Source organism: Pangasianodon hypophthalmus, chromosome 9 (assembly GCF_027358585.1).
Source record: "Pangasianodon hypophthalmus isolate fPanHyp1 chromosome 9, fPanHyp1.pri, whole genome shotgun sequence".
Classification (NCBI taxonomy): domain Eukaryota; kingdom Metazoa; phylum Chordata; class Actinopteri; order Siluriformes; family Pangasiidae; genus Pangasianodon; species Pangasianodon hypophthalmus.
The window spans coordinates 13,901,393-13,921,379 of NC_069718.1; the positions used below are offsets into that span (position 1 = coordinate 13,901,393).

The window sequence follows — 19,987 nt, forward strand, 5'->3', positions numbered from 1 at the left end:
TCACACAGAGATACATCAAACGTTCCCTCCTCTGGCCACTGTGTTTTCTTGTTTTTAGTCCTCTTTCTCCACTTCTTTGAGCACTTCTCTATAATTTCTTTACATAAGGGATATCTGGCTTTTAACTCTAAGGGTGAGGATGCCATGATTGGTCCCTGTATTCTGCTTCTGCCTGTTGCCATCCTCCTTGGAGACGGTTCACTATTACAGTCTGGAATAAAAGTCACTAAGATTTGTCTTAGAGTCAGCCCTTCTACAGTCGTAGGTTCATGTGGCTCAATAACTCTTTTTGCAGAAAGCCAAGTAACTTTTTTTAAAACCACTGACACCTCAATTTCAGGGTTATTCAACTGTCTCTCAGTTACTCCTTTACCTCTTTCAACACCTTGTAGTTCTCCCCAGTCAAGATAAATATCTACAGGCAATGGTATTATTACCCAATGCAACTGATTTGACTCAGCTAGTTCTTCTAATGTGTCACCTAAAATGGATGCCTTCCAATTTCTTCCCACTATTTCTTCCCAATCTACATAAGGCCACTCTTCATTAACTTCCTCTAAATTTCTAAACTGTGTTATACTTCTTTACAATGAATTTTTCTTCTCTTCAGTCAAAGGATACCTCCCTAATAAATCCTCATACTGATTCTTCTTCCAAAAGTGTGTTCGAATTCCCTTAGCTTCCTGTAATATACGCACTACCCTCTGCTCCCTATTTTCTTCTCGAGGATTCATTCATTAAAAAAGATCTTACACAAAACTCACTATTTAATTCCCTTGCACTCTTGAGGCCCCCACTACTGGACTGTATGACACCCTACACTCAATATAATTGGGTATAATAGTTACTACCCACTCTCTAGTCTCTATAACGTCCCCTTCAGCTGTTCTTCTTCTATTTGTCTAGTGCGCTCTCCTCAATGCTGGAGCTATCTCAATAGCTACTTTGCCCAGGACTTTTCCAGTCACCTTTCCCTTTTTCAAAACCTCTCTCTTCTCCCAACCTTAGATAAGGTTCAACCAAAGATGTGATACTGCACCTGACAAAATGCAACAACTGACTTCTGTGACAGAATTCATCCAAACTATCCTGTAAGTTTTCTACTGTCCAAGCGTTCCCTATTATATTATTCCAGTTCACATACGGCCATTCAGCTTCAACCTCTTCTATATTCAATATTCTATTTATCCGTCTTAAATACCAGTTCTTTCTCTGTTCTGTTAATAGATAATCTCTGTCCTGAAAAATCTATGTAGAATGATTCTTTCCAAAAATGATTGCTAATTCCCTTTGTCTCATAAAGAACCTGATTTAATCCAACGGCCATTCACTTCTCTGAGCCTTAGTTCAATGTGCTGTCAAAACGAAAAGAGTAGCACTGCTCAAACAGCACGCTACGTCTGTACTGATATTTGCTCAGAAAACCCTGATGATGCCTATGGTGGTGCCCATCAAACTGAAGTTGTATGCGACAAATATTAATTCTTTTACCACTTGTAATCGCTTTTCTCAATATTCTGAATGTAAATGGAAAAAAAACTCCTCCACTGTTGGCCTTGTTGAAGTGTATACTAATCCAAAAAACAACCCTACAATTGACATCAAAGTATTCAGTTCCCAATAATGTGGCACTGAGAAATAGAATATGTGACACTTAGATGTCAATCTAGTGCGGCTCTCAGCAAGCTCATAATCCATTCAACAAAACTTAAGTTTCATACGTAACCTGGAGACTTTCCCCTTAAGGAACTCGAGCTGCATCGAAACGCTATGGGAACGAGTATGCCCACGCCACCAGACTTATAAATCCCTGCCTAGTGTGGAAGAGCACAGCTAGGGTGAGGGAACGAAAGCGCCGGGAGTGGCTTGCATGTCCAGGCCATAGAACCTGACGAAAGTCTGGGGCACGGACCAACCCGCAGCGTTGCAGATGTCCTGCATAGGGACACCAGCCAGAAAGGCCTTGGAGGCCGTCACAGTTCTAGTGTAGTGAGCCTTGACTCCCAAAGGCGAGGGGAGATCAGAGGACTCATAGGCCAGAGAGATAGCATCCATGATCCACCGGCTGAGGGTCTGCTTAGTAGCAGGAAGACCTCTCTTAGGGGGACCATAGCACACAAGCAATTGGTCCGCCTTTCTCCACGGGGCAGCTCAGCTCTCTTGAGAGAGGAAATCAGCAGAAGAAAGGATGTCTTCAAAGTGAGATGACAATCAGATATCTCTTCTATAGGCTTGAAAGGAGGTTTACAGAGAGCCTCCAGCACCACAGCCAGGTCCCACGGAGGGACACGAGATCGTACCAGAGGCCTCAGCCTCAGCGCACCGCGGATGAAACGTAATGGCCGCCACGTAGACCTTCGAGGTGGATCGGGTCAGCCGGGCCTGTAGGAACTCCAGCACTGTACCAACAGGGCAGTTAACTGGGTCGAGCTGGCGGTCTCCGCACCAAGAAGTGAAAAGTTTCTACTTCAAGGTGTACAGTTTCCATGTTGAGGGAGCTCTGGATTGGAGAATGGTCTTGACAACCTCGGTTGAGAGATGGGAAGCTACGAGTTGTGCCCCATCAGAGGCCACAAGAAGAAGGGAAATCAGGTCAGAGAACCATACTCGGCCCGGCCAGAACGGGGCTATTAACCACAGACGGACCCCGTCCTGGCACAGTCTCTCCAGAATTCCCGGGAGCAGAGTAATCGGGGGAAGGCCGTACAGCCGAAGCCTCGGCCAAGTCCGAGAGGAGCTGGATGAATGAGAGAGAACCGGAGGGAACAGTGTGACATCTCCTGAGTCGCAAACAGATTCACCTGAGCCTGGCCAGACACTCTCCTTATCTGCCTCACCTCCTCGGGGTGAAGCCTCGTTCCCCCCGGCCTCGGCCCCTGCCTCGACAGGATGTCCGCTCCCATATTGAGATGTCCAGGAGTGCAAACTGCTCTCAACGGGAGGAGTTTCCCCTGGAACCACACAAGGATCTGGTGCTCCAGCCTGTAAAGGGGGCGTGAACACAGACCTCCCTGGTGGTTGACATAAGAGGTCACCAGTGTGTTGTCGGTGCGCACCAACACATGGGATCTCTTTGGTCCGGGAGAAAGTGTTTCGATGCCAGAAACACGACCAGCATCTCCAGGCAGCTGATTTGCCACGTGAGTTGGCGCCCGCTCCACAGGCCGATGGTCTTGAGCCACCACTGTAGGGGTCTTATGTACAGCAGGCCAAAATGTATCACGTTGGCCATCAGACCCAGCAGTCTCTGGAACTGCTTTACAGTGAGTGACCGGCCTTCTCACACTCTCGTGACTGCTGTGAGGATCGACTCGATCTGAGCAGGAGACAGACGTGCCTGCATCGTTGTCGAATCCCCACCACGCCCAGATAAGCAGTTCTCCATACTGGAGAAAGCACACTTTTCTTGGCGCTTAGTCTTGACCCCAGCTCTGTCATGTGGGCGAGAACGACATCCCGACACCAAACCGCCGCCTGCTTTGATTGAGCTAATATAGAACAATCGGCAATATAATTCAGTATGCAGATGCCCTGGAGTCGCAGAGGAGCCAGAGCAGCATCCACATACTCCATGAAAGTGCGGGGTGAGAGTGCCAGGCCGAACGGAAGAACCCGATATTGGTAAGCTTCGCCCCCGAAAGCAAACCTCAGGAACTTCCTGTGTCGGGGAAGGATGGAGATATGGAAATATTCGTCCTTTAGATCGATCATGACAAACCAGTCCTCAGACCTGATCTGAGACATGACTTGATTGAGCGTGAGCATCCTGAACATCAGTGGTATGACTGAGCGGTTCAAATGACGCAATTCTAAAATGGGACACAACCCTCCATCCTTCATTGGAACGATGAAGTACCGGCTGTAGAACCCGGACTCTCTGTCGTGAGGAGGGACCACCTCGATGGCCTCCTTCCTCAAGAGAGTGTTTACTTCTGATTCCATTACCAGAGCCTGCTTTTTTTTTTTTTTTTTTTTTAAGGGGAAAGGATGCGGAGCATGAAAGATGCACATTTGTATCTGCTAGCACTCTGCCTTGTGAGCCTCTGGGCCCCCCCGAGTGGGAAGAACCCCGCAGAAACGAGGCGGTGGAGAACCGGATTGGATTCGGTAGTCTCTCTCTACAGTATGCCGGACCCATTGAGACACATTTGGCAGAAGTTAGAATGTGTGTAACTCCACACAGGCAACAACCCAAGCTCAGGATTGAAACAGAGACCCTGGAGCTGTGAGACGGCAATACTTCCCGCCTCTATGAGTTGGATTCTATTCCCACGTTGACAAATAGTCTACTAAGGGAATCAGTCTCTTGAGACTGACCTCTGGTGTAATGAGAGCGGCTAGCTCGGTGCCCTGAAGCTGCAGACCGAGGTAGCGAGCCTCCCAGTACCGCCACACTCCCGGGCGGAAACTGAGAGAAGCGCTCGCCAGAGACCGCTGCGCCCCGAAGCACCATGGGTGGCAGGGTTGGCAGACCGATCTCCTGCGCTGAGGAGAGATGGGCACCGTGTGATGAGGTGTACACCGCTCTTCCCCAGAGGGGCCTGCTCTCATAAGTCCTGGGCCCCAAGTGTCAGGACTTCCTGGCCGAAGTCTTCTTAGACTGCAGAACGGTCTGCAGATCCAGCCTCACCCTAGAAGACCCCGGCTTAGAGCGTCACTGGGGCTCTGTTTTTGAGCCTCCCAGTATGAGGAGCTGGTACGTGGAGGAGGTTGCTCCCGCCCAGCGGCCCCACGAGCTAGAGAGCGGTGAGGGAGGAACCGCTGAAACACCGCTGCTTGTGTACGGGCCTCCTGATACCTGTCGAACAGGCCAGAAGGTGCAAGCGGGGCGTCCATGTCTTTCATACCAGACAGGGTCAACCACAGATGCCTCTCTGCCGCCGCCAGTGCTGCCATGAACCGGCTGATAGCACGGGCGGTCTCCTTGGTGGCACGGAGAGACAAATCAGCGGTTCGTCTGAGCTCGGTGACATCCTCAGACTTAATCTCCCCGCCTTCGTCTAGCTCTCTCAGCAGAACGGCTTGGTAGGCCTGCAACACCGCCATGGTGTGCAGGCAAGCGCCAGCCTGGCCTGCTGCCGTGTACCCTTTGCCCACCAGCGCTGAGGTGGTCCGCAGCGGCTTGGAGGGCAATGCCGGAGCCTTCCGGGACGATGCGGTGCCAGGGGACAGATAGCTAGCCAGCGTCTGTTCAACTCGGGGCATCGCTCTGTAACCATGCTCACTCAGTCCCGCCACATTAGCCAATGCAATGCGGGCAGTCGGCTCCCTTGAGAGCCGACTGTGCGTGCTCCACTCCCAAGCAGACAATGCACAGACCGTGTGTATCCTCACCCGTAAAATAGCAAGGGCAGGGAGCCACACACAGCCTGAAATGCTGCCTGCTCTCGCCCCTATGTTTAGTCTTCGTGCTGGCTTTCGGCATGCAGCGAAAGTGAAACAAACAGTATAAAAGGACCGACACAGAGCGCGCGCTGAATGAATGAAAGCTGCCGCTGTATCCACCGCACATGCTTTTAAGCTTCCTGGTCGCTATGTCACCCCGCCCATGACGTCTCAGAGCGTGGTCACGCTGAAGGCATTTCCCATAGCATTTCGACACAGCTCAAGTTCCTGAAGGGGAACCAGTTTCTCGGAAGATTTTTGCTCCTAATCTCACCCTTTGAAGTACTGCTCTCGTTAATGTATCTTACACACACACGCACAAACTTGCACATACCCAAGGTCACAGAACCACACACTCAATCATGTGTAACTTCAGCGTGTCTCTATCTCTTTCCACTATATTAAACTTACTCGCCTTATTTAACCAAATGCACTGGTGCTGTATCTTTGGAACTATGATTTTATATGGTTGGACTGGGCTTATAGCACTATTAGTTGTCCAGATAATACTACCACCCAAATGAAACTCTATTATCTTAAAAGTGGTTGCAAACCCTTATCTTCTAGTCTCGCATGAGTTTTAGCCTTTACTATTATTATACCACAAGGATGTACAAATTTTCTACATGAGATCAAATGAACATGTATTCTACAATCTGAACTAGGACCTTCTTGTTTCCAGAAAATGTTTATAACTGACTGTAACTGTTCTTGTTTGGCTAATTCACTTTTCTTCTTCTTTCTATGATGATGTTTTTTAGGCATAAATGCTACTAAACATTTTGATCCACACTGCAACAGTTACAATTAGGAAAATGACTAAATAAGTTGTAAATCCAACTTTTGTTATGAGTGCTTATGCACAGGCCTTTGCCCCGGGGCATAGCGATAACGATTGGGCAAATGTCCAAGATATTCACAAGCTGCTCATTACTTTTCCACACACACACACACACACACACACACACACACACACAGCTGCTGTTCTCTCTCTCACACGAGCATCTTCCACATGATATGCACACACATACAATTTACACCTTCACTTTCTGTCAACTTAATCTCACTCACTCTTATGTAAACAACAAAAACTCCCTATATTAGCACTACAGGTGAATTGTCCCCACCCAGTGGAACCCGTCAAACAAGGACACCTCTCCCACACGCTCCCAGTCAAAGAACTGCAGTGACTCTAATCACTGTACACCACACTTACCAAGTGCCACAAGACCGAGATCCCTGACACAGAGAACGACACTCAAAACAGAGCAACCAGTGCCCAACCAAATGTAACACTGAGTTGATAAATTGGAGCGTTCACTGTAGGATCTATGTGGCACCTGTGATATGCCTGATCAGTGACAGAGGGCTTACAGAGCACTTACAGCCAGCACTGTGAGTGACATGGGGTCAGATTGGCCAAGTTCAGCAGGAACTACTTAAGACATCAGAAAACTTCAACAAATAATACACAGAACAAGTAACAAATAACATGCAAGACATACACCCCTATTTTTGTCTTTTTCTCTATAATTCACACTCCTCTTGAGTGTACACACCTCTTGCGTGACCTGCCCATACAGACCTTCTCCCAGTGCAGTGCCTACTGCTAAATCTCTGCCTAGTCCTTTACCACTAGCACAGCAGCACACGATCTCATTGTTTTGATGCAGTGCCAGCCGCTAAATCTCTGCCTAGTCCTCTACCACCAGCTCAGCAGTATGTGGGCTCACTATGTTACGCTTCAAACCAGATGGTGAGAAGCGGTATCCGCAGGATTTTGAGTGCTCCTTCTCTTATTCTCTTATCTCTTTTGTTTTTAACTCTATCTCTTTACTCTGTACTCTGTGTCTCTTTTACTCTGTAATCTTTAACTCTTTACTCTTTACTCTACTTATATATTACTGTTATCCATCAAGTTCCACTTAACAGCAATATATTCTGCATGCAGTTGACACCTTTTTGAGGTCAAAAACCCCTTGCTCAATTTGGTTCTTTAATTTGGTGAAGCCTAAAAGAGTGTCCTTACCGCCCCAGGCCGATCTGCAGCAGACCACACAAACAACTTAAACTAAAAGCAAAAATGCTCACCTTCATGCGGCCAGTGTTTGTGCAGTCCGATCCTGGCTCCTTTCCAATCCTGCCAACTATGCCAGTGAATTATGTCGTGGCAAAAACTTCTTCAATTCAAAATAAAAAGGACTTCCAAAGACAAGGGGTTCTGGATGCCAAAAATCAACAGACTATTGAATCAAACAACAAAGCTGAGATGGTCTGTAGAGCATCTGATTTACATAGTCATGGCTCCCGCCCCAATTATTTCACTGTCCCTTTATCTTAGTTTTAACTGTGGTGAGAGTTCAGTCAGTTTATTTTTTTTTTAAAAACAACATTAGCCTTCAAACACTAGCCTTCGTCTTAAAAAACACCTCCTACAAGGTCACACCAGTTTATTCTCACAGAAATATCCTTGTAGGATCATAGGCATAAAGTCACCCTATAAATGTACTAGAAATGGTACAGTGTAGTATATAAGTGAAGCTCTGAAAGTTAATACATGAGGTGATTTAAGGTCACTTTTCAATACTGTTGAATAGATACTGATTGACATAATATTGATTGACAAATGATATTCATGTAGATAACAGGAAAATTCTTCCATAAAAGCAGGCTTTTTCACTTAAATTTACAGCTTGTTCCTGCTCTCCCCACTTAGCAGGATACCAATGCCTATGTAAGGTAATAAACATCTCTTTCAGGCCTCTGTGTCACCTTGTGCACTACACTGGTTCCATACATCTATAACATTGAGGATTACATGTCATCAAATATGAGTACACATTTCGTGGTTAACATTTTATGGTTACAATATTTCTATATATTGTATATAGTTTCCTATAAACAGAGACCTCAGGCACAAACGCCATACCAAAACACAAACAAACCAGTGGTTCTAGCACAGTTAAAATCCAGACTGCTTGAACTCTCATTGCAATCCTGCTGCCTAGTGCATTACTTAGTCTGTGGTCTTGTATAGCTGAGTTTTCATCCAGCACTTTTCCTGGTGAAACGTAAAGCAAGAATTTGACATTCTTGAACATTGTAGGTTGCAGTACAGTCAGGCAGAGTGTTTAAGAGTGAAAACTGCAGGCGTAGTTTATCAGCAGTAGTAGCAGTGAAACGGCCTGTCTTTTGACTGACAGCAGGAATTGGTTGCTTCTGTAATGATAAAGTGTGTGTGCAACTTACAAGTCTTAAAGCCTTAATGTATGCTCTTTAACTAAAACCTGCCCTTTGATCAAACTCATGAAGAAGGCCAATAAAAATGACATAAGTTATATATTAATAGAAGACTATATTACAGTCACTGAATTGATTTCCAAATTGTTGCCAAAATATGTAGATTATAATTTACAGCTGCCTGTAGGATATCTGGTTGTACTAGATACGTGCGCATAATGAATTCCACTTGGTGTATACACTATTAAAAATTAAATAACACCATTAAATAAAGCTAAAAGAAAAGCAGGTGATAATCAAGAAAAATCGGTGAGACGTATTATTATTATTTATGGTCTTGACAAATGAAACATGAAAAAGTAGTAGCAACTGTAATAACCTTGTAATAAGATCTTGCCTATAGAAACATTTGATGTAATTAAAATGTGTGCGTCACTGCCTAGAGTTACAGACGTTACTTCTTACAATAAGGTTACGCAAAAGTACATAATGTGGAGCTGATCACACAAGAACTGCAATATAAAGTCCTCACATGCAATTTAAAACACGTCATATACAATCACATACAATTTAAAATCCTTTTAAGAGTACAGATTTGTAATTTGTTTGGTTTTTAGTGTGATGTTGCTATCTGTCTGTTGCTATCTCAGGGTTCTTTAACTTTTCTGTTCATCTTCCTCAAGTGGCAACATCTCTCCAGCAGATGGCGGTAGATGGAGATTTGCACTGATTAGTAGGAGCATGCCTGAGATGTGAGGCCCTGTGCACACTGGAAAATCATGCTAGAGTGTTAAATATGGTCATTTATACTTCCCGCCTCTCCAGTGGTAATTATGAGTATGTCGTGTTCACGTGCTTTGTTGTCGGAAAGAACATAAAACACGACGCCGGGTTCATTCACACATACTTCTTTTTTCTTTTGCTTTTATTTTGACACCATAGCACATATTACTCAGTTAGCTAGCTTTTTCAGAGTGTAAAAATGTACAACATGCATAGAATGGTTGCTGATATAGTACATAAATGAATATGACCAAAACGGCAAGCACTAACAATTAGCTGCGTTTAGAAAAATGAACAAACCCCGTCAATCAGTACAGAAACTATACTCTCCTCCGCCATGATGAAAGTTTAGGACTGCTCATCTCAGAAACAGGGGTATCCAAATTATCTCTGAGTAAACAGGAACACATTGATGACCGCTGATTGCATTCTCATTATTATTATTATTATTATTATTATTAATAATAATAATAATAATAATAATAATGCTTATTTGGGATAATATCATAAAGTGACTATTGTTTATTTGCGATCATATTTCTAAATCCACAGCCACAGCTGTTTATATTGATACTTTTATTCACTCACTCAAATTTCGCTTTATCCTGTCAGGGTCGCAGTGGATCCGAAACATATCCCAGGAACACACAGGCAAGGTGGGAGAATTCACACCAGATGGGATGCCAGTCCAATCAGTCAGAGGTCCATTTTTATAATCTGTATTACTGATTACATCTGAGTCATTGTTATTTCCAATTTTAATCATAATCATGTTGCCTCTGTATTGTAATTGTATTGTCATTTAATTTTAAAACAGTGAGATAAGTCTTGGTTTTCCCCTGTATCCAATCATTATAGGTCCTTGTTAGGGAATTCCTGGAGATATTACCTGAAATTACATTCAAAGCATTCTTGTTATAACAAATGTTCAAGATATCATCCTTCTATATGAAGCTCAGTAAAAAAATGGAAAAAGGTTCTACTTTGATGGTCAGTTGACAGCAGAACACCATAGGCTTCAATTGGTCCATTAGTACCATTCAGAAGACTGGCACTGAATTGTAGCTCTACTCGTATTACTACAAAGTGTGCCACTTTCACCACATCCATGGGTTGAAATAATCACAATGTAAGTGCTGAAGTATAGGAGGTTTTCAGAAAAATTGTGGTTACAGAAAGGATTGCAAGATGGAATGAAGGCACTGAGTGTTTGAGACTGATGCTGAATCCTTGGTTGTTCCTCAGAGGATTCTTCCATTTTAAGTTCAGCAAAGCTTTTGCAGCGTGATTTGGTCCTTCACAGATTATGTCAAAGACAGGACTTGCACCTTGAGGAGTCAGATAAAATTGTTACTAGATTAGTAAAATTTAACACAAATACAAATAAGACATATGATATCTATCACACAATAATAGCACCAACAGCAGTCCATCTACCAGTAATGCAAAGCCAACCATCTTTCAAATACTTATTAAACAAACAAAAAACTTTCAGTAACTAAGGAAAGAGCTTGAGTGAAAGTGGCTTCTTCATATTTTATGCATCTGCCCTTCTTCATATTTTATACATCTGCCCTTCGTTTAGAATGTTACCATTTTCAAAATCAAAATGTTATTAAAACTTTTAAGATTATAACATGGGCACTATGTCAAAGCTTATCTAAACACCTTCGTCTAAAAGTAAGATTTACAGCATGAAATTTCTTATTACACTCAGCATAATAGACTACACTCCTAATATGCCTTTCAGAGGGCATGTAGTGCCATATGTACAGCAAAACTATAAAATACAAATGCAAACATAACTAAAACAAAGAAGTCACACTCACATTCAGTCTTGTGATGCCTACCTGTGCAAATGGAAAGGCCAACAGACCTCCCTTCTGTTTTATTATCAGCAGCAACAGCTGACACTGTAAATGTGTAATTTGTTCTAGGTTTTAGGTCAGTGATGTTAAAGGCAGTTGCAGGAGATACTGTACTGCTCTTTATCCAAGTCACTCTAAAGAAAGAGCTCTCCCCTAATGGTTTAGCCCAGTCCAGAAATACAGATGTTGTTGTGATTTTAGAGGATGTGAGATTCCAGATGATGTCTGGCTCTATTGGAAGAGTTGTGTGTTACAGAAGAAAATAATAAATTCACAGTAGAAAAATAAGAATAATCTCTGAATATTAAACTCCAGGAGGTTATAGGAAGCCCCACTGGTATAGGCACTCTGAATCACACTCCATTCTATTTTAAAGTAATATCTGTCCTATTTACAAATTGTGTGATTTCAGAAGCAATAAAATTATGAACATTAAATGACCCTGCTTACTGCTGTCTGCCAGCTTGTCCTCATCCCCCATCAATACACGGTACAGGTGTGCAAATCATCAAAGTTGTTAAAAGGTAATAGTAATTTAAAATTCCATGTGAAATATTCAAAATCATAATAAGGTTAGATGTTGAATATTGTTGTACTGCTTTTTAATTTTATATGTATTGTTTACAGTTTATTTGAATTTATTTGAAGGCTTTATCCTTGACTCCAAAAGTTACAGTCTGTGTTTTCCCTACATTTAACGCTATTTAAATATTGTGAATGTTTCTTTTGTTTCAATGGTGAAATCCATCTAACTGTTAATTTCTATTTCTATTAGTAGCTTTGCTTTGGAGAAGTCATGAAGTACACTCATTTTATTAGGAAGTTTTATTAGGAACACCTGTACACATGCATATTCATGCAGTTGTCCAATCAGCCAATCATGTGGCAGCAGCGCAATGCAAAAAATCATGCAGATACAGGTCAAGAGCCTCAGGTAATGTTCACATCAAATGAGGAAAAATTGTGATCTCTGTGACTTTGATCGTGGCATAGTTGTTGATACCAGAAGGGCTGGTTTGATTATTTCGTAAACTGCTGAGCTCCTGGGAATTTCACACACAACGGTCTCTAGAGTTTACACAGAATGGTGCAAAAAACAAAAATATCCTGTGTGCTAAGGGTCTACACACTGTTTGAACTGATAGGAAGTCTATCGTAATTCAAATAATCACTCTTTACAACCGTGGTGAGCAGAAAAGCATCCCAGCATGCACAAAACTTTGAACCTTGAGGTGGATGAGCTACAACAGCTGAAGACCACATCAGGTTACCACATCAGGTTTACACTCATGTCAGCCAAGAACAAGAATCTGAGGCCATCATGGGCACAGACTCATCGAAACTGGACAGTTGAAGACTGGAAAAAGACCAGGTGATTTTTTTTTTCAGTCTTCACCTGTCCAGTTTTGATGAGCCTGTGCCCATAATAGCCTGAGATTTCTGTTTGGAACCCTGTGGAACCCAATATGGTCTTCTGCTGTTGTAGCCCATCCACCTCAAGGTTCAATGTTTTGTGTATGCTGGGATGCTTTTCTGCTCAACACAGTTGTTAAGAGTGACTATTATAAATTTTTAAAGATGTCTGATATAAAGAAATTGTATGATTTAAAAAAATGTTGAATAATACAATTGTTTAATATATTCATCAAAAAATAGTTAAACAGCCTCTGAGCATTTGTATCCACACCTTCTACCAACACCTGCCTGTCCCCTACTGCTCTGCTTATGCTATTTCCAATGACACAGTTGATTTGCAACACCATATTTACATACTAAACTGCCCTGTAATTTCCTTCTGTTTTATTATCTGTAGCAACTGCAAAAACTTTCAACATGTACAGCACTCCAGAAGTCAGATTATTTATGTGTACAGTCAGGTCTATTTGGACAATGGCAGAGTTTTTGTGATTTGAAAAAAAAACAATCAAGATGTGATCGATGCTTTATTTTAAGAGGTTCCACAAAAATATGGCATTTACCATTTAGGAATTACAGCCATTTTCGACAAAGTACCTCCATTTTCAGGGGCTCAATAGTATTTGGACAAAGTGACATAATTGTAAATATAACCATAATTTTAATACTTGGATGAAAATCCTTTGCAGTCAATGACTGCCTGAAGTCTGGAGCCCATGTTCTCAAAACTCAAATTCTGAGTTTCCTCCCTGGAGATGCTTTGCCAGGCCTTTACTGCATTTCAGTTGCTGCTTGTTTGTGGGTCTTTCTGCCTTCAGTATTGTCTTCAGTAAGTGGAAAGCATGCTCTATTGGGTTGAGATAAGGTGACTGACTTGGCCATTGAAGAATATTCCATTTCTTTGCCTTCAAAAAGTCTTGAGTTGCTTTCGCAGTATGTTTAGGGTCATTATACACCTGCACTGTGAAGCGGCGTCATATCAGTTTTGTAGCATTTGGCTGAATGTGAGCAGAGAGTATAGCCCTATACACCTAAGAATTCATCTTGCTACTTCTGTCAGCAGTCACATCAGCAATAAACACCAGTCAGCCCGTTCCCTTGGCAGCTATACATGCCCATGCCATAACACTGCCTCCACCATGTTTGACACATGATGTGGTATACTTTGGATCATGAGCTGTTCCTTTCTTTCACCGTACTTTTCTCTTCCCATCATTCTGGTACAAGTTAATCTTGGTTTCATCAGTCCAAAGAATCTTATTCCAGAACACGGGAGGCCTTTTTAGATGTTTTCTTTTAGAAGTCTAATCTGGCTTTCCTGTTCTTGAATGTTACCAGTGGTTTGCACCTTGTTGTAAACCCTCTGTATTTACATTCATGAAGGCGTCTCTTGACTTTAGATTTTGACAATGATACGCCTACCTTCTCCAGAGTATTCCTGACTTCTCTTGATGTTGTGAACTCTAACCCTAACCCTAACTCATTACTGCTCAGAAATTCCTTTTGTCATCAAATGAGAACACAAGATAATTCTCTGAAACATACTTGTATAGACTGAAAGACCAATTGCTTCTCCTTCTGTTTTATTATCTGCAGCAACAGCAGATATCAGGATGGTGTAATTGACTCCAGCATTGAGATTAGTAATGTTAAAGAAAGTGTTTGAGGTTGTTGAATTCAAACTGATGCTGTCATTGCTCCACTGTACTTTAAAGAAAGCTCTTTCTCCTCTTGGTTTAGTCCAGTTCAGAAACAATGAGCTTGTTGTAATTTCAATCACATTCAGGTCACTAGCAACATCAGGTTCTGTGAGTACAGGTTAGAGGCTATTGTGTTAGGAAAATACATTAATACACAAAACAAACATTTAATAGTAACTTACCAATGGTATACTTATAAAATCTTATATGACATCAGGCTCTGTGTGTACAGGTTCGATTACATAATGGGAGATTTTCCCTATTCAATCAGTCCAGTACAATAATATTGAGCTTGTAACTGTTGTGAGATTGTTAACGGTGACAGTCTCTGAATTTCTCTGTTGAAAGGCACTTAATTAAAAAAATTCACACAATTGCTGATATCATCAACCAGTAATCCTTAAGCTTAAGCAACACTCTAATGACAAAACAATACAGGACTTGTGAATGCTGAGGTTTGAGTTGGTTCTCCTCTAGTTTCACCATCTGCAGCAACTGCAGTAACAGTGAATGTGTAGCTCACTCCAGCAGTCAGACCAGTGACAGTGTAAGACGTGTCTGAAGTGTTCCTGCTGTTATTCACACTGCCATCAGTCCATTTTACTGTAAAGAAGGACCAGTTCCCATGTGGCTCATTCCAGGTTAGAGACACAGATGATGTGGTTTTGTTAGAGACAGTGAGGTTGATGTCACCATCTGGACCTGTAAGCCACACACACATACAGATGTGATAATTAGTGACAATAATAATTGTAATATCTTAAACATTGTTTCAAATGGTCAAAAATGGCACATTTAATTTTGGCAGAAAGAGAAAAAAGGACAAAGTTTTCTCCCTAAAAGATTAAATATCCCTACAACAAAGTGTCAGATCTCTTTACACATAATGTTAATGATGACAATTAGAAAGCGATTAAATACCCTGTTTTCTTTCTTTTTGACCAGCACCCTCCTGCCCTCTCCTGCTCAACACTTGGAGCACCATCAACAGTGAAAATGTTAGCCATGTGGATATTAGACAACCAATTAGTAAAAGGATTATGCTCAAATGTACTGTTATGTTTTTGTTTTTTTTACTGTTTACTGTATACTACTACAGAATCACTTATAAATCCACCATTCAGATCCAAGTTAGAGATACAGATGATGTGGTTTTGTTAGAGATAGTGAGACTGGTGACAACACCTGGATCTGTGAACCACACACACACACACATTTTGCATTCAGAAATGCATTTTTGAAAAAAAAACAAAAAAAAAACACTAAAGTGATCATTTTTACAGGGTGACGCCAGCTTTCTGTCCATGAATCCTTAAAATGCCCAGATAAATCAGCAATAGGCACAGTTCATAGCCAGTTATTTCTCCAGCCCAAGGATTCTATGAGACTCAGGATATGACTTAATATTATGAATGTTTGGCAGCCAGGATGTTGATTCCACTATTCCACTATCTACTAAAATTGAAAGCCAAAAATTCATCATTCATTGAAAGAAGAGCACTTTATATGATATTATATCTGACATCAACATCTACCATGGAATTATACAGTCTATTTCATCCTACTATGTCTTTGATCAGTACTGTATAAAGCATTATGACCTAATTTCTCCTAATTTATAGACTATTTTCCATCAGGCTGCGACAGGCTACAGATGTTTAAAGCAAAACTCTGTACAGTGAAAAACAGTACACCTAACAGTACAATCTAACAGATGGCTTCCAGCAAGCATGCATGATATTAACATGTGCAGAAAAAATGTTTATATTTCAGGCATCATGAAATAGTACTGGACACTACTGTTATTATCATGGCATAAGATCACTGCACAGACAAGACAACAGGTACAAGGTCAAGACTGAATGGCACAAAGGGATATTTCCACTGAAACCCCTTCTGTGGTGTTTTTCATCATGCTTCACAGAACAGATACACTTCCATTTATATTCACACCAGCTCTGTGAGACGTGATTTATTCACATAAAATGACACTCCCTTGATTCTGCTGTGTGTAAGGTCTTATTTCTTTTTTACTTGTGCATATTTCAAAATTTCAGAAATTCATTCAGAGATTACACAGGGGTTGGATGCAACTACAGGTTTATTAAAAGAAAGGAAGCATCAGGTCAGGATGGGAGCAGTGGTGAATGCTTTTTGAAGTCTTTGAAAAGCTTGTTCACAGTGTGAATACCAGGCTAGTCTACATGTGCTCTCAGTTGAAGTAAGGATATGAGAGAAGCAGTGATGGAGCTAAATCCACAAATAAACCTCCTATACAAATTCGCAAAGCCCAGGAATCTTTAAAGGTAAATAAGGTTTGTATGTCAGCCATTCAGTAATGGTACTTGCTTTGGTTTCATCCAAAATCATCCCCTACTTCCCAATGACAAATCCCAGGGAGAGGCACGTGAAATTCATTCTTTTCTTCTTTGACAAAAAGCTTGTTCTCCAGTTGTCTATGCAGGACCTTCCTAACATGGTGGACATTAGTCTCGAGTGAGGGGAAATAAATAAATATGCAATTTATTCAGTGACAAACTTTCCTAGAATGTTTCTGAGGATGTTGTTTGTAAATGCTTGGAATATGGAGGGGGCTGACAAATCCATATTGTATTAGATAATATTCATAGTGGCCAGAGGTGGTGCTATACATGGTTTTCCACACATCCTGCTCCCAAGTGTGTATCAGGTTGTGGGTGCCCCAGAGATCAAACTTGGAAAGTATTGCCATTTCTTAGCTCCAATGCAATTTGCAATTTAAAAACAGCATCCATATAGGTAAGCATTGCATAAAACAAGGAACCATTTACAGCATTTGACAGACACCCTTACCTTAAGCAACTTACAGAAGTGAAAGGACATTACATTTATCTCATTTATACAACTCAGCAGTTGAGGGTTAAGGGTTTTGTTCAAGGGCCCAGCAGCAGCACCTTGGCACTGCTGGGATTTGAACTCACAACCTAGCAGTAGTCTGATGCCTTCACCACTGAGCTACCACTAAGAATCACTATTTGCCCTTATCTGCTGTGACTAATTACCATAGATGTTATATCACATGACCCTTACACATGCATGCATGCATTACAAAACAAAAAAGGGAGAAGCAATGATGAAAAAGCTAATCTGTGACAGAAGGGGGTAGCATACCAGCTACCAACCCGGGGAGGGTAAAGACTAAAATGTGCTTCCTCTGAGACAGATGAAGCCAGCCAATTACATCTTTTTGAACTGCTGTTCATGCAGCATCATGGGTGAAACACTGTAAGACACTCAGAGGAAAATGCTATCTGCCATCTTTGGCTCCATAGACCCCCGGCCATGGATGGCTGTGGCATCACACTCATGATCTCCCGAATGACAGGGTAAATGCTTTTCTGCTGCACCATTCAGGACCCTCCAGATTGAACAAATTTATTATAAACAAATGTTTAATATTATGTACTGAATATCATATTCCTGATTACTAAACAAATGACAAAATATATATAATAAATGAATGAGGTGATTGAGTCATGGCTACATCTCAGTAGAAACTGGTCAGTGATGCATTATGCATATAACACATTTATCAAGACCAATTTTCATGCACAAGTAGTTTATGAGTTCCTAATAGCAGAGGAACAGAAACATTGCCATGACTAATTATATAACCAGCAACTAATCTTGCTTGTGGTTTCCTTTTAACTTTGGAAGGCACATTCTGTCCTTAGCACCCTAATATGATAAAAGTTTTATATGAAATAGCCAATATTTTTGTTCAGGATGTAGGCTATTGTAATACAAACATGCCAGTAAACCAGTAATTCATAATGCTAACAAGCAGTCATTTCCAAACAGTTGCTATGAAAATGTAGTTATCACGATCTGCTACAGTAATGTAACAATTTAATAAATACACATATCATTCTATACAATATTGGTCAAAGAACTGTGAAGTTAATTCCAAGCATAAAAAAATGAATCATGATTTATATTTAATCAAAACTGTACAGTCATACTTTATTTGGACATTTTGCTGATTCTATTAATTGTATAGTGTTCTGTGTAATGATGCATCACCTGTCTCACAATTAACAACTTTTTATTCTTATTTATTACAAATGAATTAATGTAGTCAGTTGTTTTTGGTTAGCAGTTGTAGAGAATGGAACAGACATTTTAAGTCTGTGCTTTATTCAGTACTGGATCCTGACCTTGTAAGTCAGGAAATACTATTTTGTTTGTTCTAAAAGGGAGTCATGGTAACACAAGCACATTTTGGACCAAATTGAATTTGAAAATACTACTGTACCATGGATTCTAAATGTTACACCTCTTGCTGTGCAGCTCCATGTTCATTTCTGCCTGAGAAAAAAATGGCTACCAGGTGCATTCTATTTCTATAATGTAATTCAACAATGCAGATTATTTTTAACATGGTGTGATACTAATATGTTACGCATGTGCTATGATACTAGTATGTGCTAATAATTAAATCAATAGACTGTTTGCTTTTCGTAACAAGATCATGACAAAAATAGAATATGCTGTCTGGCATAAATTTTAACAAATGTATTTTCTACTTAATCCCCATCTTGGCAATAAAGTTGTAATTAGTTTTGTTAGACATACTCACAAAATAACCTGATTGACAGTTTTCAACTGAGCTCCTTCTGACTGGTTGTGGGTAGAATAATTCAGTAGCTTTCATTTAGTTAGTAGGTTGGTGAAATAGGGTCATATAAAGAGTGTATACACATTTAAAATGCAATTTAAAAATGGTTTATACCCAACTGAAGTAGTAGTAGGCTGGTGCTACTCAGAAAATTAGATTTTCATAAATATGAAAATAAAATTAATTACATGAAGTACAGGACTTACTTGTGAATGCTGAGATTGGAGTTGGGGCTTCTGCAGTTTGTCCATCTGCAGCAACTGCAGTAACAGTGAATGTGTAGTTCACTCCAGCAGTCAGACCAGTGACATTGTAAGACGTGTCTGAAGTGGTACTCTTGTTATTCACACTGCCATCAGTCCATGTTACTGTAAAGTGGGACCTGTTCCCATTTGGCTCATTCCAAGTTATAGACACAGATGATGTGGTTTTGTTAGAGACAGTGAGATTGGCAACAACACCTGGCTCTGTGAACCACATAAACACACCCACACACAGAGAGTGCGAGAGAGAGAGAGAGAGAGAGAGAGAGAGAGAAATGCACAATATTATACTTGGTGATCGAACTGGACTGCAACCAGAGCAGCAGCCATTAAGCCTAACAGTCTGAGATACAGTTTGAACAGGGTGCAATTCCCCCGCAGGAAGCAGGCTAGATACATGAAACACACCTACTGCTTCGGCTGACATATGTGCTTTAAACGATACTTAGGTTGAGCTTTTGAAAACAGTTTTTACCTTAACTGAGGTGAAGCAATAGCAAATGAGAGCCTACCTAAATAACACCTACTCCAATGTCCAGCATGTGCACCTAACTAACACCTACTCCAATGTCCAGCATGTGCACCTAACTAACACCTACTCCAATGTCCAGCATGTGCACCTAACTAACACCTACTCCAATGTCCAGCATGTGCACCATGCCTCTCTCATTCCAC

General features: G+C 41.2%; 1 protein-coding gene across 1 annotated transcript in view; it reads right to left on the bottom strand.

Annotated features, from left to right (window-relative positions):
• LOC128318745 (receptor-type tyrosine-protein phosphatase eta-like) overlaps positions 1 to 19,987 on the bottom strand; it is a 91,167-nt gene that overhangs the window by 50,447 nt on the left and 20,733 nt on the right. Inside the window, exons 7-8 of the mRNA XM_053236575.1 lie at positions 19,256 to 19,516; positions 14,834 to 15,094 (exon numbers count right to left, since the gene is read on the bottom strand). Of these exons, the coding sequence (XP_053092550.1) occupies positions 14,834 to 15,094; positions 19,256 to 19,516 (522 nt within the window). The remainder of the gene's footprint in view (positions 1 to 14,833; positions 15,095 to 19,255; positions 19,517 to 19,987) is intronic.